The 20,353-nt window shown below is 37.9% G+C and overlaps 1 protein-coding gene across 7 annotated transcripts in view; it reads left to right on the forward strand.

Annotated features, from left to right (window-relative positions):
• The window catches only part of SPIRE1 (spire type actin nucleation factor 1), a 214,381-nt gene that overhangs the window by 16,035 nt on the left and 177,993 nt on the right, over positions 1–20,353 (forward strand). For all 7 annotated transcript variants that reach the window (XR_009047974.1, XM_057698892.1, XM_057698893.1 and 4 more), the window contains exon 2: positions 8,466–8,500. Coding sequence is in view for 6 of the 7 variants with exons in the window: in XM_057698892.1 (XP_057554875.1) it covers positions 8,466–8,500 (35 nt within the window). In the remaining variant the exon portion in view is untranslated. The remainder of the gene's footprint in view (positions 1–8,465; positions 8,501–20,353) is intronic.

Genomic DNA, 20,353 nt, shown 5'->3' on the forward strand with positions numbered 1-20,353 from the left:
TTTCTTCTTAAGATAAGGGATTTAATTACAGGATCTAGGATGCAAAGTACAGTCTAAGTCTCAAAGTTAAAGCAGAAGCCCCCACATTTCAGAATTGGGATAAACTTGAGGTTTATGTCAAAGATGACTTGAGGCTGAAAGTTCTAGAGCCTGGCTTGGGGCAGAGTCTACCGATGTGGGTCAGATGATCTCAAGGAAAGGAGAGTGAAATTCTGGGGAGAAGCTGTCACACAGACATGTTGTTCATGAATGAAGAGATGAATGAATGCTTCGTCCATAAGTGGTACTGGGATGAAAGGTTCTGTTCCTCACCAGGGTCAGGATCAAAAATCAGTTATCTGTAGGGACTTCCCTGGTGGTCCAGTATTAGGACTCTGCACTCTCATTGCTGAGGGCCTGGGTTCAGTCCCTGGTCAGGGAACTAAGATCCCACAAGCTGCACTGCATGGCCAAAAAACAAAACAAAACAAAAAACCTTAGTTATCTGTAAGAGCAATGCAGGTTGTACAAGGAAATATATAATGGCTTTATGCTTCTACACTTCCTTGAAGTGGTAAGATTCTGCTCCAAATCCTACAAAATGTGATTAAGTATATTGTTTACACTGATTATTCAGGGGCTTCCTTTGTCTTATTAAGGGGATTTGTAAAGCTCACATAAACAAAGCATATTTTTTTCCTCTGCCCACATTTATTAGTCGTGAGCAGGGGACAAGTGAACCGAAGAGATACTTAGCAAAATTTGTTCTTAATATTCTTGAACTTTGCCCCCTAGTGCCGAACCGTGCTTCACTTGTGGGCACCCATTGCTTCCTAGTCTCTCCCTTACTGGGCTAGGTCAGCACCTGGCTGACTGGTCACGGTTCTTTGACCTTCACTGAATCATTTTATTCTTCAGAGCTTGAGCTTTCTCAGCTGTAAAAATGAAGGTTTTACAGTAGTGCTTCTCAGGTCTGGGCTTTGCACCAGCAGGTAGAGTTTGATCCATATAAAGCAAGTATGGATTAATTTGAAGTATTAATATTTTATTAATAATTCATTTTCTTAGAATTTAAAAGAGCATTGTGGGGGTTGTTTGAATGGCATGGATTTCTAGAAATGTCCAGGAGATTTTGGATGCATGCCTTTTGTCTTTAATATGTTCCTGGCAGAGGTGTTCAGAGTAGTCCCGTTGATCACAGCATTTCCTTTAAGTTTGGGGCCCTGTGAAAATATTTGTCAGTCCGTCTGAATGAAGTTTTCAACAAGAGTTATTCAAGTTAGGGAGATGAAAAATTATAATTTTTAGTGCTGTCAATGTTGGAAGGAGAACTTGAGAGGTAAGATAAGACTCTCAAGGGTGTGCACTGGCAATGCGAGATGAACATTGCATGCCCTGGACGGGACAGGGGAGGCAGAGGAGAGTGGGGTGAGGGCCGTGAACTCTGAGTCTTCTTCTGTGGCTGGTGCAGCACGTACAGGTGCAGGGGACTCGGGATGGACAGATGGTGTGGTGGGCTTCCTACTTACAGGCCAGGGTATGAATGCGGGCCTGTCAATTATACCTCCATATCTGAGGGGCCAAGCAGTCTGTGGACTACAGCTTTTTGGGTTTGAAAGAGGAAAGTCTTTTTGACTTATTTTCTCCCTGGAGAGAAGGCTTCAAAGACTTAAGTGGTAATAGACCTAATGCTTATCAGGTACTTATTGTGTGACCGTGGAAGGGCTTAGCAGTTTACTTTATTACTTTTGATCCTCATAACAACCCTGTGATAGGTGCTGTTATTAACCTCCACCTTACAAATGGGAGGTGAAGTGTAGAGGCCTTAAGTACAGCCAAGAGTCCACCTGGGATTCAAACCCCAGAGTCTGGCCTGGAGTCCTTGTGCTTTACCACTGTGCTCTATTGTCCTGTGCCCTTTGGGTCATTCTCTATGGGATTAGCTCATATACAGGGTGGCCTGAGGGTCATGTTTGGGATGGTGAGAGGATGTCATATTGCCTTGACTTTCTGATGGTCTGTGTATTTGTTTTCTGTAACAAACCACCAATAATTTCATGGCTTAAAACAATACAAAATTATTATCCTACAGCTCTGTCAGTCAGAAGTCTGAAAATGGGTCTTATGGGCTGAAATTGAGGTGTTGGCAGGGCTGCATTCCTTCAGGAGGTTCCAGGAGAGAGTCTGTTCCTCACCTTTTCCAGCCTCTGGAGACTTCCCATGTTCCTTGGCTTTGTGTTCCCCTTCCTGCAATCACCTCACTCCAGCCTTGGCTTCCATCACCACAGCTCCTTCTGTGAGTCTCTTGTAAGGCCCTTTGTGCTCACATGGGTCCCACCTGGATAATCCAGGAGACTCTCCCCACTCAAGACCCCTAACCACAGTTGCAGAATCACTTTGCCATGTAAGGTAGTATATTCACAGATTCTGGGGATGAGGATGTGGACGTCTTGGGGGAGGGGGTCATCATTTGGCTTATTTAGTCTCTGTGTTTATGGGCTGATGATAGAGATGGCCATTCCAGATTTTCTTATTTTCACCTCTGAGTAATAACTGATGAAACCCCTCTTCCCACCACCCCGGCCTGAGCCACTGCTGATATCAGCACCCCAGACACCATCACATGAGGAGAGGAGAGTGTTTGTGTTAGGAAGCTCTGGAGAGAGGTGTAGAGTAAAAGGCAGTGGCCTTTAAAGATCTTAGTGAACAAGTATAAAAATGAGCTGAATTTTACAATAATTGATCATATGATTTAGCTACTTTTTGTATTTCAAAGTCTATGTACCTCTTTTACATGGTTGTGATCTGGTAAACAAAAATTTACATTTGGTTTCTCTATAGAGTATTTTATCACAAGAGTTTTGAAGAATACAATCTTTGTTGATTCACGATGCCAGTTTTACTTAGGACTTTATTTTTGTGTGTCCACATCACCCTTCTTTCCACAGGGTTGTGATAATACGCCAGTTGCTGAGCCCCTACTGTAGGCATCATGCAGAGCCCTTCACAAGTTTTTTTTCCCATTTAATTTTCTCATTGGCCTCACGGGATTGGAATTATCCTCCTTTTTTTGTAGACGAGAAAGCTGAAAACTCTGGGAAGTATCTTAAAGTGATGGAATGGCGATTTGAACCTAGGCGTATCAAAATCTAAAGGCTTGTTCTTGACACGTGTTCTACCAGATGGCCTTACCAAGGCAGCCAAGAGAAAGGCTTACTTAGATACTCTGCTGCTTGAACATCAGCAGTTGTGAAGAAATACATTAGCACAGGGCCATTATGGCAATGGAAAGTTAAATTTTATTTCATTCTTCCTGACAGCCAGGACAAGAAGAGAAACTTAATGAAACGCTTTAGTTGGTCAGTGAGTATTTTCTCCCATTTCTAAATTCCTGTTAATCTTTGAGCATCTATACTAGTGAATTTGTTCCACATAGGAGATAATGATTTTATAATTTAACAGTCAGAAGTATCCTCTATGTAGCTGTTTCTTGTGTCAAATGCATAGCTTTTTTTTCTCTTTAAAAGTGTAACTTAAAAAAATGATTTTGTTGGGGGAGCTGGGCATAAGCTAATGATTACATAGTTTCACTGTCCTTACTTTTGATGCAGAAACAGCAAACTAGGGACTTCCCTGGTGGTCCAGTGGTTAAGACTCTGTGCTCCTAATGTAGGGGGCACGGATTTGATCCCCGGTCTGAAAACTATGATCCCACATGCCACATGGCACAGCCTAAAAACAGAGAAACAAACAAAAAACCCCCAGCAAACAAAAGTGTGTGCTGATCATGGATTCTAAGCCCTCAGTGACCTTAGTGTTTCAAAAATACAAAAATTATTTTATTCATTATTTTATTCCTGATTTTCAGCCTAACTGTTCAAAACTATTCTTTTTTTTCCAATATTAATATAAAAACTGTCCCGAACCTGCTACTCTCTTATAAAGTATTTGAGTTCTTAAACTAATGCTGTTGTTGATCAGTTTTGATCAAGTCATCAAGAATACTTTTCTTGGAAAAATGGAGCATGTTCAGGGTGTCCTTCTTTCCTTCTTGCCCTGCTCCACCCCTTATCAGCCTGTCAGCAGGTCCTGTGTATTCTGCTCCTGATTCATACCTTGCATCCACTGCTTTTCTTCCTGGGCACTGTCGCCACCATGTTGGTGGCCCCATTGTTCCCCAGGACAGTGACGGTGGCTTCCTCGCTAGCCACAGGCTCTCACTTTGACCCTCTATGCTGTGTTCATCATATATCACAACTGACCTGGAAACCTACCTCAGACCAGCTCATGCTCTTCCCATTGTACTTCACCTCAAATCGGAACGCCCTGTACTGTCTTTCAAGGCCCACGTGATCTGCCCCCGCCTGTCCTTGCAGATGCTTCCAGTACCTTCCCACAGCTGCCGCCTGGTTCCCGACTGAGCAGCGGCTTCCCCAGCCCTGCCCTGCCCTGCAGTGAGCTGCTACCCCACTTCCAGGTCTCTGTTTAAGTGTCATCTTCTTAAGGAGTCTTACCTGTTATTTTCTTTCACTCCCTTTTCTGGCCTTAATGGCATTTATTGCCAGTTGTAATTATTTTCTTTGATTCCTTTTTTTGATCTCTGTTCACTAACATTTAAGCCCTGCTGGGCAGGACCGTGCCTGGCTTGTTTGCTGCTTTATCATCAGTGTTACCAATAGTATTCAGTAGGTGTTCAATAAGTATTTATAGAAGGAACGAGGGGGTAGGAGTAAGCTGGCAAGGAGGCGATATTGCTTTGTTTCACTAGGAAACAGAACAGATAGACCTCAGCACTGCCCAGAATTTGGTCACATAGGAAAACACTGGAGAATAATTCTCAGAGCGATTTATTCATCCTAAAAGTTCCCGGGATTCTCTGTCTTTTTGGCAGGCATAGTTTGCCTTTTGCTTATTCAGCTAATTTGAATCATACTGATAATTGACTGTGTGATAATTCAGCCATACGCTGAGATTTCTACTCCAAAGACTGGAGTACTACCTTAATTTAAAAGTATTCTTTGTCTCTGTGAACATCTGTGAGTTTTTTTGAAACTGTGCCTTAATTTCCAGCATGGTTCATCAGAATTTGTGATTCCATTGAGGTGAGGCCATTTCAGAAAGTGCTGTGTGAACAGCAGGGCTCTGAGTGGCCTACAGGGTGGGGCGTGTTCACAGCCTGTTCCCTCTGGTACCTTATTGAGTGGGCCTGCTGAGTGGGATTATCTGATTATCAACATTGGAGATTTAAAATGTCTGCTAAAGATGACAGTGTTTCTTAGGTGATGAGTTCTTTATGATGGACATATAGTAGGACTAGTGTGGTTTTTTAAAAGCCATTCTATGTTAACTTATAGGAAGACATTAATTTTTCTATTTCTTGGGACATGAGAGAACTTGTCTAGTAAATCTTAAGAGCATGAGATATTTCAGAGTTAGTTAAAAACGAGGGTCTGAACCCCAGCCTTGATGCTTTGCAGCATTGTTAAGATGCTTGTTCCTTTTGAGAAATACTGAGCTGAATTTTTGGCTTGCTGGTGTATAAATACTTTGATAATGTTGAAATATTTTGAAACTTAATGTTTAAATACTATTTCAGATATTTGATTTTATTTTGTATCATCACATAGTTAATCTAGCCTTCTAATTAAACTCAACCTAATAAAAATTAATAGAATCAATAAATCAGTGAAGTTACTTTAATTTAAAGAACTAATTCACTACATTTGATAATCTCAAACCTTGGTTAGGCCTACCATCAGTTTAGGTCACTGGGATTGTTGAACATGAAGTCATAAGATTGTAGGTTTTAAAGGGATTCCTTAGATCTGGTTCTGTAAGCAGAGGCCAACCTTTGAAGAAAGGCTTAAAGGTGTCCCATGAAAATCCTAGGTGCTGTACTGGCAGTTTCCAAGTGTTAAATGAGGGGATGCCTTTCCCCAGAAACAGTGTCATCAGTGGTAGGTAGCTGGCATGCTGGCCCCTGCAGGTGGGAATGCAGAAGTAGAGTAACAAAAGCACACTGCTACTCTCGTGAGGTTCGGAACCCTGGAGGCTTCTCTTTGCTCCGTGTCGTTTTGTACATGTTTGGCTCCTCAGGCTCAGATTACCCATTTATGGATGAGTGGATTGGTCAAGATCATTTCCAAGTTTCCCTTAAGCTTTGCTGTCATGTAATTGGGATTTTCTGATTCCTGGGTCAGAGTCTGAGCAGGGATTTGGATGGCAGAGTAGTGCAGGTGGTCAGGCACTTCGTATTTAACTTCCTTTTCATATTTGCATGACTAAGGCACCAGTTCAAATTGAATAATTGAAAGCGGTGTGTGTTATCACAAAAATTTTTGTACTCTTACAGGAAAGCATTTTCAGTTTTATAACAGAGGTCATTGAAAGAATCTTACAGGACTTGTACGTCTCTCATTCTCTGAGTACTTCATTTCTTTCTAGTGCAAAAAGATGTTTCAGCTTATTTTATAATTTCCCTGTCCCAGCCCTGATTTCTACCGTTTTCCCGAGGAGTCCTGGTTCCTTTGAGTGGGAATGGGCTAGGCATGCCCTTGTAAACTGGGGTGCTGTTGCTTCTCCTTCTTTTGGAGGGCAGAGCTAGGAAATAGATGATTTTCTGAAGCTGTGTTAACACCTCTTGGTCCAATTCGCCACTGCAGGGCTCTTCTTTGCTTCCCACATGCTAGGTTTGTATTATTCCTTTCCCTCTGTTGATGATTCCCAACAATATCACTGTATTTACTAGTTTGCCCAAAGCTACTATACATGCAAAATAGTTTCAGAATTTTTCACCAACACTTCTACCAAGAACAAATCTACTACATAAAATTCTGTATTTCTTTGTAATTCTCTTTACCCTGAGAATGTATCATACTGAAGATGTATATCCATGTACTCTCAAAGAGGTTGCTCTCTGTTATCTTGATACCATATTTCTCCCTTCCTCTTCCTCCTTTACAGAGTGGACACTCAGTAAATATTTGCTGAGAGGTATTCTGTGCCCTTTTTTGAGCTGTTCTTGTCCACAGTACTTTGCTATGTTAAATTAATTACCATTTCTGTAGGGGTCAAGTATAATTAATCTATCAAAAGCACTAATGTTCTGAGCAAACAGTCATATACAAATGTGATAATATATAATATGATAAATATAACCCTATAATATATAATTTTATATAACACTAAATATATAAATGTTATATGTTTATCAAACTAGTATATAAACACATGATTAAACCCATTTTATCTATGTGTTCATATAATTTAAAATTATTTATTGCTTATATATGATTTTTAATTCACAGAACCCAAGGTTCCTTATTTTCTGGTCTCAATTTCAGCCAGTATTTCACATTAGGATCATTAGGTGATCAGAAATTGTGGGTTTCAACTTTTATTTTTCATCTTAAGATTGAGAGGCATGTAGAAACATTATTTATGATTTTTTTTGGTGGTATCATTGTAGACTCTAAGGTATATAAATTCTCATTAATCATTAAAAAAAAAAATCACAGACTGATGGAACAACCCCTGTGGGGTAGGTGTGGGGGTGTCCTAGGCTGGGGAGAAGGAGTTAGTTAGGAAGAAAGATAGTTTTGGGTGGAGGGAAAGAGGTAGAGATAAATGTATATTTGAAGTTAGGGCAATGAAATTTAAGAAATGTAGACTAGGTAAATTAAGTATTTTAGTATCCAATATAAATATGTTATTTATTCTTTTTGTTAAAACCAGGTAAGTGATTCTCCTTTAAAATAGCTGTTTTTTTTAATTTTAAAAGTATGTTTTAATCACCCAAATTGACAGAAATGTATAACTGTACATGTTCTTTGGTATTATGTTTCAGGGACGACGAGAAAATATTAATGTTGGTACAGCCAAATATTGTTCAGTCTGGTTATTCTACAGATAATCCTCTATTGGAAGAATTACTTAATTAATTATATGGTTGTGTCTATTCATGTATTAATGAAAAATAACCATTGTAGATTAAATAGGAATTTGAAACATTTCTGCTTTAATTGAAATGATCAGTGTAACTTTAAACTGGAAATATATTTAGGGAAGGGCCCAAGAGTCTTTTAAAGACTTTTGAAAGGTATTTTCAAGTATTTTAAATGGTACCTTTTTAATGCCTTTAAAGTATTTTAAGGTATTTTAAAAAGAAAGCAAGAAAAAAGTATTTGTTTTTTTAGTTTCATTAATTTATATATATGTATATGAAATATGTGTATATGTTTTATAGCTTAGTACAGTTAAGCATGTTCTTGCCATCTTTTTCTCATTCTCTTATGGGCATTTTTAAAATTAAATCTCTTAAGCAGGACCTTCTAGAATATTTGGTCATTCTAGCACTCCCCCCCCCTTTTTTTTTGCATAGATTTTCATAGATATACTGAAGCCATAGTCAAAATAGCTCAGATTTTTTTTGTCAATAATAAAAAACCAAAATCCTCTGAAAGTAACTTTTTGTATTTTTATTACAGATAAATTGGAGTATTCACATTGTACAGAAACAGAGGTAAGAGAAATCCTCAAATATTTGTTAGTAATGCAACTTTGAAGTTCTATTTAGACTAACTTGAGTACTGAAATATTTCACTATAGGTTTTTGGTCTTCTGATAAGGGTGTATTGAGAGCAAGTATATATCTTTTATATTTAGGAAGAGTAAAATGTGAAGAAAAATCAGTTATCTCGTTGATATTTTTAAAATGTCAAGGTGTGTTCCAAAGATGAGCCTAATCTTAGTTTAAAAACTTTCATGTGTTGTTGTTTGTGAAGTGTAGTTAACTAAGATTCAGAGCCCTTAATAGGAAATAGTTTGAGTTCAATTTTTAATAATCCAATCTAGTGTGCCATAGTAAATCATTTAAATGTGTTGGACTCCAATGGAGTCACCTAGGAGTAGGAAAAAATAGGGACTTGGAAAGTATTTCAGTAAGGTTACTGATGAATTAAATGCTTTGTCATTTGTGTAAGTAGCTTTATTATTTTTTAACAATTTAAATAATTTAAAATTCTGATTGTGAAATTTAAGGGATTTCCGTGTGACTCCGTGTGTCCCTTGCAGAAATTCAGTGGTGACACTGAAATCTGAGGGCAGCATCAATGAATTATGTATGTGTGGTGTTCTTTTCTGGAGCTGTTGTGTCATCATTAATTAGGAGTCTTAGGTCTTTTGTTAATGGCAATACCTAATTAAGGATTTAAGAAGTTATTTTTCTAATTTTATAATACAGCTACATGTTGATATAGGTTTTATTAAATTTTAATTGTTATTTTAAGCAAGATGCAAGCTTCCTAAGGGATTATATTGTATAATAAAGAAGCAAAAATAATTTATTCTTTTTTGCATTCAGAAGTTATCCAGCTCAGTTTGTATTTTTTATTCAACTTGAGAAGTAATTTCTGTACTGTAGCTGTAAAAATGGGCAAGAACTTAATAATTTTATATTTTGATGTATTGTTCAATATGATATAAAGGAGTGGGATTTGATTTGAGTCCAAAAATATGTTTCTGATGTGCATCTTTCTAGCTATGTAATTTTGAGCTAGTAATTTTTTTCTCTCAGAACTTTGGCTTTCTTACTTATAAAATGTCAAAGATAATCTCTTTTAATCCCATGGGTTGTGAAATTTTAGAGAGATTATAATAGGTGAAAATGTTTTAGACACTTACCTATATCAAAATGATACAAATATAATCAGCATTCATCTGCATTTGAGTAATGAAATGTGAGGATTTTACATACAAGGCATAGTCCTAAGTCTCATTATTCTTACTATGTTTTGTCTCCATAAAATCAACATGGTTTTAACATTTTGTGTAGCACTTGCTTTATATAGTAAAGTCACTTCATGTTATCTCGTAGGTGATAGCTCTGTCCTTTGATCCATAACTTAGATCACCCAAAGAAATGGAATCTAAACAGAATTCTCTTCCAGAGTTTTTTTTTGGTCTTTTTAAAGAGGGAAAATGACGAGAAAATAAAAAATTCAGTCTGATATTGAGATTACAAAATGGGTTCAGGGTATTTTTAGAGTGAGTGGTTATTGCCTCTGGGGAAGAGATTGGGGTTGTGGATGGTGGTTTATCTATATTGCTTGAATTTTTTTGAAATGAGAATGTCTCTGTATTTATATTTGGTAATAAAAAGGAGGGGCAGTAGAGGGAGTGGGAACTTTTTCAAGGAGTTCAGAGAGAAGGAGGAGATAGTTTAGGAAGTTTTTCTTTTTGTAGGTTGGGGGAAACTGTACATTTGGTGCTGGTAGTGGTAGTAAGGGGGCAGAGAGAGAGAGAGAGAGATTGCAAAAATGTAAAACGGTATCACCCCTTTTACTATTTTTTTGAAATTTTTGAGTTTCTGTAAAAATGTTACATGTGTTAACGTATTTAATAATATTTTTAAATAATTTAATTTGATTCAATCAAAATTGCTGTTTTAATTTCTAATACAGTAAATGTTTCATAGATTATAGCTCATATAAACAAAAGCTCCTTGGACTCCCTGGTAATTTTTGAGTGTAAAAGTGTCCTAAAACTAACCAGTTTGAGAACTGTTGGGCAGGGGCCGGAAGAGCAGAGGTACTTCTTCCTGAGAACTGGAGTTGGGGGTCGAGAGAGATCAAACCAGAGCCCTGAGGTGGACAGTGGAAGGCGAGGAAAGCTGTGATAGAGGGATGAAGCCAATCTGTTTTGAGAGTGAGGGTCACAGCGGTGACTGCTAGAGCCTCTTTTCATCCTAAAATTGCTTTTCTGTTGAGAAAAGACATTCCCTGTTCCTCCTGTAAGTGAAAAGCCTTACGGACCCTCCCTGGCGTGGGGTCCAGTCCAGCCAGAGCTGCGAACCTGGGTGCAGGTGGGAGGAGTGAGAGGGGGGCTGGACCACCGAGAGTACGTGGGGCCCACGGCGCATACACATCCAGCCTCTCCTGGGGAGGAGGAAGGGATCGCGCCCGAGCTCTGTCCGCGCCCTCTTTCCTTGCTTCTGGCCTCGTCCCAAGGCGGGTGCGGTGCAAGTGGAGCCTTAGGCGCGGGCTGGGAATGAGCACGGCAGGGTGGGGGTCAGGATGTCTGGGGCTTCCTGTGAGTGAGAAGCAAGGTCTGACTCCTGTTGAGGCCACCAGACACTCCGGGAGCCACAGCCCCCTCACTTTTCCACGTGGCTGAAAGTGTTTGACTGTTATTTTAATAGTTTTTTTAGTACATAAAAATCATGTTATGAATTCTTTTCTAGTTTTACTGTTAGTTCTTTTTTGTAATACTTTCCCTGAATTTAGAAAAACCAACCCAGACTGGGACTTTAGAGAAAGCAAGGAAGCCATACACAGGCATTCAGTAACTCAAGGAATAGCTTAATGTTTCTTAAAATAGGGTGTTTTACCTTATTTCTCACTGTGTGGAAATTTTTTTTAACACACTGGATTATATGAGTGTTTTCTAGCATTTGAACTCATGAAAGGAAATCTTTCATATAATTTGTTTTAAAAGACACGCAAAATTTTTACTTTAATAGGCAATGTAATTTTTTCTTACAACTTTGTTTCTGTTTTTTGAAGAAAATAGAAACTAATTTATGTACACTAGAATGCAAAGTTTTTAGTTAGAATTCTTCAAGTTGTGACAAACACTGTCTCCACAGTCAAGTTTCATTCCCCCCCAGGGTTCCCCCACTCCATTTTGTTGTCCCCACCCCCCCAACCACTGATCTGTGTTCTGTCTCTTTGGTCTTGAGGAGGACCTGTATTGTCAATAGTGTGTACGCTCCCTTGGCCTCCTGTCCCAGAGTGGCTCACAGCTCAAACTGATAATTTATGAACTCTTGCATGACTGACCTGTACTTGAGATTTGCTTGTCAAGGAAGCAGTCCCAACCACAGTTTAGGGGAACTTTCACTCCCAGTTTACAAGTTTTTCCTTCTGCCATTATTTAAATAGTCTTTTGGGTTATACTCTTATATTTGAAGAAAAGGCTAAGCACTTAAAAATACTAAAACATAAAAGATTTGAATTTTCAAGCATCTTAATTGAGACTTTTTCATTGTTTTTAGCTTTCCAAATTTCATCACATTCTGTCTTTTATTAACTACAGTTAATTATGTAGCACTCAGAGGCCCTTTTCCTTTAGTAGTCCAGAAGGTTATATGAGTAACCAGGGCAATCCTGTTCTGTTGTCCTTGATGGATTTGCTGTATTTTAAGTGAAATTGGTTAAAGCATTACATAAAATAACTTTTGTCAGTACTTTAACCTTGATAGAGCTAGTTTGTAAAAATCATAGCATAGCAGAAAAATTTAAGCTTTACTGAGGGAAACTATGAAAAAGACTCATGTTCCATCTTAGAAATAAAGTTCACATGTGCCATATATAAGTACTTACTCTGTTTCATTCCCACATACATCTTTAAAAAATATTTTAGAGCTTGCTATATGCTGAGTACTGTTATAGACATTAATTCTCACGACAGATTTATAAAGTGGATACTATTATTTGTATTTTGGAAATGGGAGCTAATGTATGGAGAGGTTAAGTAACTTGCCCAAGGCCATGTAGCTGGTATGTTGCAACCACTTCTCTTCACCTTTCTTATGCTTGTCTTTATCCAGCCTGTATTTGTCTGCTGTGTAAGCCATCTGCATAATGCTGATAATTAATTTTGTGCCCCATTTGGCACAGTGAAATTGTCCTTCCTGTGTATATGCTTCTCACCTGTGACCCTTTTGGTCCTGGCATTGTGTGGCGAGGGAATACGTGACTGGAAACCAGGCAAAGGAGTGAACAAATGCCATCTACGAACCTCCAGCCCCGTTGTTAGGTGAATGTAGGGTCTGAACTGGAGTCATTTGTGAATTAGTCTGATTCTGAATTACTCAGAATGACTCAGGAATTATGCTATATGTCAATATTTGAACCTCCTGGGAAATCAGACCTAGAATTAGTCTGCTTTGTGGGGAAACCCAAAGATTTTGAGAACGAGCCAAGAAATACATCACAGTTAGTATTTGAACTTATTCCATTCTGGTTATGTACAGTTTTTGATACAAACTGGATTATTTGAAAAATTTTAATGTTTCCTCAGCAGCCTAAAATTAACTACCAAAGGTAGTATGTGGATGTTTGCTGCTTTAACACAGAGTATAATACTAAAAAAAATATCCATTTTTGTCTTTAGCTAAATCAGCCCCCTATACTTTGATTTTTACCTCTGGCTCATGTAGACTTATGGTGATAATTGGATGAGTAACCCCTCCTTTATTTGACATTTGATAGCCCTCAGTTAATTTCAAAAGTAACTAAAAAATTAACATGAAAGAAGTATGTGATATCTTTACAAAAATATTTGCATCAACTTTAGCTGCATAGTGAGCCTGTTTTATATAATTGTGAAAATAGTTTTTGATACCAAACTAAGTAAATCTAAGAATATCTAGCAGAAACAAAAAGGTATAACTATCAGATTTGACTTTTTATTGGAAGGCATTGTCTGATCTTAAACCTTGATTTAAGGGTTTATAAACGGAATTGTGTGACAAGAAGTTAAGATGATGATATGTGTTCTTTAAAAGGATTGGAAGAGTAAGTTCAAATTAACTTCTGGTAACAACAGCATTTTCTCCTCAGTCAGCAAGCTAAAAGTAACAGGAAGTATACTCACATTCTGCTTGCTGTCTTTTTGGATTAAAGAACCAGAACATGTCTGAATTTACGCTGCCGTTTGATTGACATTAGCTTCTGTGTTCTGGAAATCGGTTTGTGTGTCTGTAGAGTAAATTGTGTCTCCCTTTGAGTTGTTACTTCTGAGTGCCAGTACTAATAGAGGTTGGTAGTGAGATAGTGATGATGTGATAAGTAGTTAATCTCCACTTAGATTTCACATGTCATCAGGTGCAGACTGGCGGCATTATGAGCGCTCCTCTATCTCTCTCTCCCCGCTCCCTCTTTCCCATCTCTCCCCTCTCATCTCGCTCTCAGATAATATTTATTACCAAATTGGCCTTCTGTGGTACAGTCATAGATGTCTTAAATACAGGGGACATTGACCATAGGACACAAAATTTATAAGAAGTAGTGTTCCTTTGTGTAGTTTTTACTATATATATATATTTTTTTCATTTTATTTATTTATTTTTTGAGGTACACCAAGTTCAATCATCTGTATTTATACACATATCCCCGTATCCCCTCCCTCCCTCGACTCCCCCCACCCTCCCTGTCCCAGTCCTCTAAGGCATCATCCATCCTCGAGTTGAACTCCCTTTGTTATACAGCAACTTCCCACTGGCTATCTGTTTTACAGTTGGTAGTATATATATATCTATGCTACTCTCTCACTTTGTCTCAGCTTCCCCTTCACCCCCCGCCCCCCCAAACCTCGAGTTCTCCAGTCCATTCTCTGCACCTGCGTCCTTGTTCTTGTCTTGTCACTGAGTCCATCAGTACCATTTTTAGATTCCGTATATATGAGTTAGCATACAATATTTGTCTTTCTCTTTTTGACTTACTTCACTCTGTATGACAGACTCTAGGTCTATCCACCTCATTACATATAGCTCCATCTCATTCCTTTTTATAGCTGAGGAATATTCCATTGTATATATATGCCACATCTTCTTTATCCATTCATTTGTTGATGGACATTTAGGTTGCTTCCATGTCCTGGCTATTGTAAAGAGTGCTGCAATAAACATTATGGTTCATGTTTCTTTTGGGATGATGGTTTTCTCTGGGTATATGCCCAGGAGTGGGATTACTGGATCATATGGTAGTTCTAATTGTAGTTTTTTAAGGAACCTCCAAACTGTTTTCCATAGTGGCTGTACCAACTTACATTCCCACCAACAGTGCAGGAGAGTTCCCTTTTCTCCACACCCTCTCCAACATTTGTTGTTTCCAGATTTTGTGATGATGGCCATTCTGATCGGTGTGAGGTGGTACCTCATTGTGGCTTTGACTTGCATTTCTCTGATGATTAGTGATGTTGAAAAAAATCATACACCATGATCAAGTGGGTTTATCCCTGGGATGCAAGGATTCTTCAATATACGCAAATCAATCAACGTGATACATCATATCAACAAATTGAAGGATAAAAACCATATGATCATCTCAATAGATGCAGAAAAAGCTTTTGACAAAGTTCAACATCCATTTATGATAAAAGCTCTCCAGAAAATGGACATAGAAGGAAATTACCTCAACATAATAAAAGCCATATATGAGAAACCAAAAGCCAACATCATTCTAAATGGGGAAATACTGAAAGAATTCCCTCTAAGAACAGGAACAAGACAAGGGTGTCCACTCTCACCATTATTATTCAACATAGTTTTGGAAGTTTTAGTCACAGCAGTCAGAGAAGACAAAGAAATAAAAGGAATCCAAATTGGAAAAGAAGAAGTAAAATTATCACTCTTTGCAGATGACATGATATTATACATAGAAAACCCTAAAGACTCTACCAGAAAACTGCTAGCACTAATTGATGAGTTTAGTAAAGTAGCAGGATACAAAATGAATGCACAGAAATCTCTTGCATTCCTATACACTAACAACAGAAGAGCAGAAAGAGAAATTAAGGAAACTCTCCCATTTACCATTGCAACAAAAAGAATAAAATACCTAGGAGTAAACCTGTCTAAAGAGGCAAAAGATCTGTGTGCAGAAAACTTTAAGACACTGATGAAAGTTTTTACTATATTTTGAAGACCAGTGACAGTTGTACTCTATATATGTCTGGCAAAGGATTTCAGAGTAATCAAATTATCTGGGAGTAAACATTTTTTTCTTGAGGGAACAGAAAGTTTACCTTTCAGGTAACTTAAGCACTTCTAAGTACTTTAATAATAGAAAGTTTTCTTAATAATTTGCCTTTTCTAGGGGCCATGTCAATCTGCCTCAATGAATAGTTTAAATTTTAAATGTTTTTAGTAAGATAAAATAGAATTTTTCAGTACAATGCTGATAGTATCAAAGTGGGAAGGGGCTAGATTTTTATTTCCTTTTCAAAGTACTTTTATTCATTTACAGAAATTATGTTTGCTTGTTGTATTTTCTATCACAGACAGATGCAGAGAAGAAAGTGAAAATAACTTCCTGCCATCTAGTTGTAATGACTGTGTAGAATATTCTAGACATCTCTTCCCATATATACTTAATAAAATTGACTTATTCTTTGAGTGTCCTTTATGTGCTATTCTTAGGGATACATGCATCTTTGCATAAATGACAAACTTGGCTTTAAGGAGTTGGCCAGGCTGATGGAAAGGGTTTAGATATGGAGTGGAACTTTCCAGGCCAAAGGACAGCATAGTGAGGACTCAGAGAGCAAGCTGTCTTTGAAACTGATGGAAGAGCAGGCTGTCAGCATGGAGAGTGTGAAGAGACAAGTGGTGCCAGGTCTTATAGACTGTGTTAAAGATTGGATGAAGGTCCCGTGTCTCTTCAAGGGAAGAATCTTTTCTTTCTGAAATTCTCTTCTATTTCATAGGTCATTCTTATTTTGATATATATCTTTTGCTGTTTGTAGTTTGGAGGGGGATAGTAGTTATGCATTCACATTCCATCAGATAATGCATCATTTAATTAAGTTGTTTTTGTAGTCACATAAGTTGAGGTGTATGAATAGGTTTGGGAACAGACCTAACTGACCTGTGATAAACGTTCAGCTCCCCTACCTGGTGACCTAAGGAGTAGCTAGCCTGTTCATGGCCAGTAGTTGTCACAGAGATCAGTCAGTGTCCTCTCTAGAGGACTGGGGAGTGTGAGGTAAGTCAGCTAGATAGTGGCTGATTAAGAGAGCTTCTGCTGTTCAATGTAGTGTCTCTTGGCATCGTCCCTCAATTTGGTGGAGATTTTACTGTATTTGGCAGATATTGTAAGACATATTTAAAAGAAAAACCTGTTATTGGTAAAATTGACGTTGTGTTATGATAATTGTCTAATTTCTCTTGATGATGGTGTTTCTTAAGTTTTTGTGAGAGGTTTATTGAAATATAATTCACAAACGATACAAGTCAACCAACTATTTAAAGTGTGTGATTCATGGGCTTTTGGTATCTTCACAGAATTATGCAGCCATCACCACAGTCACTTTTAGAACATTTTTGTCACCTCTAAAAGAAATCTGATACCCTTTTTCCCACTCCCCCCTCACTACCCTTGGCAACCACTAATTTACTTTCTTTCTCTATAGATTTGCCTGTTTTGGACATCCCATATAAGTGAATCAGACTATGTGGTCTTTTGTGACTGACTGGGATTTTCACTTAATGTTTTCAGGCTTCATCCGTGTTATAGCATGTACCATTACTTCATTCCTTTCTATTTCTGAATGTTCAACTATATGGATATACCATATTTTGTTTTTACCCATTCATTAGTTGGTGGACATCTGAGTCCCTTCCGCCTTTTAGCCCATATGAATAACGCTCCTATAAACATTTCTGTACAAGATTTTTGTGTGGATTTAAGTTTTCATTTCTCTTGGATATATATGCAAGAGAAGAATTTGTTGAGTCAACTGGTAATTCTATGTTTTAACTTTTGAGGAACTGCCAAACGGTTTACCAAAGAATCTTCATTATCTGACATTCCCACCACCAGTGTATGAAAGTTTTGATTTTTCCACATCCTTGCCAACACCCGTTATCTATTCTAGCCATCCTGGTGGGTGTGAAATGGCATCTTGTGGGATGGATTTGCGTTGCCCTGGTGATGTATGATGTTGAGCATGTTTTCATGTGCTTACCAGACATTTGTACAGCTTTGTAGAAATGTCTGTTTGGACCCTTTGCCCATTTTTTAATTGGATAATTTGTCTTTTTATTATTGAATTGTAATAGTTCTTTATATATTCTAGATACAAGTCCCTTGTCAGATATATGATTTGCAGATATTTTCCTCCATTCTGTGAGTTTTCTTTTTATTTTTTTGATGGTATCCTTTCAAGCACAAAAGTTTTTAATTTTGGTGAAGTCCAATCTTTTGTTTTTTCTTTCTTGTTTTAGTGCATATCTAAAAATGCATTGCTAGGGACTTCCCTGGCAGTCCAGTGGTTAAGACTTGGGTGCTTCCACTGCAGGGGGTGTGGGTTTGATCCCTGGTCAGGGAATTAAGACCCGGCATGCCATGTGGCTTGGCCAAAAATAAATAAAGAAATAAAAATTAATTTTTGGATATGGTATGATGTAAACAAGGGTCCAGCATTACTCTTTTGTATGTGGATGTCCAGTTGTTCCAGAGCTATGTTTTGAAGAGACTATTTTTCTTCATTAAATGCTCTTGGTACCCTTGTCAAAAATCAGTTGACCTGATGCTATTGTAAATGAAATTGTTTTCTTAATTTCATTTTTGGATTGTTCACTGCAAGAATTTAGAAGTACAGTTGATTTTTGTATAATGATCTTGTGTCCTGAAATCTTGAACTTATTTGTTAGTTTTAATAGTTTCTTAGTAGATTCCCTAAAATTTTCTATGTACAAGATCGTGTCATCTGTGAATAGAGATAGCTTTACTTCTTCATTTCCAATTTGGAAGTCTTTTATTTCATTTCTTGCTGTTTCTTTTTAAAAATTGTTTTTATAGAACTCAGAGTTACAGGGTGGATTAATACCCCAAATTATTTAATTTACTTCAAATCTGTTTTATGAAAGAATATTTAAATATTTGAGACTTTTGAGATTATCTTCATATAATTTATATTTCAAGTAGAAATATAAACTTTTTATGTGTTGAAACAAACTTTAGTTTGGCTTAGTGTAAGTGAATTTTGAGCTGTTTTTTGTTTCCCTTGGGGATCATTTTCTATTTAGAGTATCAACTTTATTGCAAGCGTACGTTCTAGAATATAAGGTTAAAAGGTATATATGGCTTTCCAGTGAGGGGTTGGTGACTGACTTTACTTGCTGGGCTCCCATGTTTTTATTCATAGAGGTTTTATGTGACATAACCGCTTATTTTCTTCAGAAGCAAAGTTCAGGAGGCAGTTTTATAGATTGTGGCCTCCACATCTGTGGGTATCAAGGATAATAAGCACCTTGCCTTGTGGTTTGATTTATTATTTGGGGGAAATTCTTGTGGATAAATAGAAAGGGATTTTAGGAAAATAAAGAGTTGTGAAAGCAAGGAACAATAATGGGTAAAAACGTAAAAACTTTCTGTAATTCGGCCGTCACTTATGGAGCACTTGCCATTTACGGTCTCTGAGCTGGGCATCCAGACACAGTGCTGTGCTTGAGAAACCTCATGTCGTGAGAGGATTGCCTTTGTAAAGTGAATAAAAAGAATTGATGGTTTATTAGTAATCTTAACACAAGGATGCACATGAAGATGTTACCTAGCTGCTTAGGAGAACAGAGCCGGAGCTTGTTTGATCAAGCCACTGTCTTTCCTAGTTTTACTCTCTCCTTTCCTTAGGTTTCTTTTTTTTTTAAGAACTTTTATTGAGATATAATTGACATACAATAAACTGCATATATTTAAAGTGTACAATTTGATATTTTTTTCTTATTAGTAATGTATATGTGGCAATCCCAATCTCCCAATTAACCCCCCCGCCCTGCTTTCCCCGCTTGGTGTCCGTATGTTTGTTCTCTACATCTGTGTCTCAAATTCTGCCTTCCAAACCGGTTGATCTGTGCCATTTTTCCCCTTAGGTTTTGAATTTAGTCGCTTGGTGAGTTCTGAGGCTCTACCTTGCCCACTACCTACACAGAGTAGCAAATAAGCACAGTGTAGCAATCAAAAGTATTTAAGAAGTACCTCTTAAAGGATCTTATGGTGAATACATTTTATCAGTTATAACAACACAATAAAATTATCAAAATTTCCTTTTTAAAATTCTTTAACCCCCTCATCTCTGTAGCTACTCTGGAACCTTCCACATAACACCCACCCTCAAATGAAACCACCCCACCCCCACCTTCCCCTGGAACCCCATCTGTCTGTCACCTTCTCTCTGCCTTTGTTCTTTCCATTTCAGCTAATACCCAGATTGTCCATTCCAAATGAGTGTTCAAAATCAGGTTGCTGACATCTTTTTTCCTTTCCCCATTCCTTTCCTTCCTTCCTTCACATTGGTCGTGGGTCTTTCTTTTTGTTGTCTCTGTTCTACACCACAGGTGCCAAATAAGGGGAACAGGCAGCTCATGCTCAAAAGACCCCAACTCCCTGATGACTTTCAGGCAGGGAAAGACAGTGTTAGGGAAGAGGGTTGAAGGATACATGAATGGCTTGTGGACCTTCTTCTGATTGGTGGTTGTTAGGTAATGGGGTGATGTTTTGGGTATCTCAGCCTTCTGGTTCCAACCAGTCTGGGGTCTGCGTGCTTGTGGTCAGTGTGTAGTCACCATCCTCCACCTGGGTGGGGGTCTTAG

This window comes from Hippopotamus amphibius, chromosome 11, assembly GCF_030028045.1.
Source record: "Hippopotamus amphibius kiboko isolate mHipAmp2 chromosome 11, mHipAmp2.hap2, whole genome shotgun sequence".
NCBI classification, from domain to species: domain Eukaryota; kingdom Metazoa; phylum Chordata; class Mammalia; order Artiodactyla; family Hippopotamidae; genus Hippopotamus; species Hippopotamus amphibius.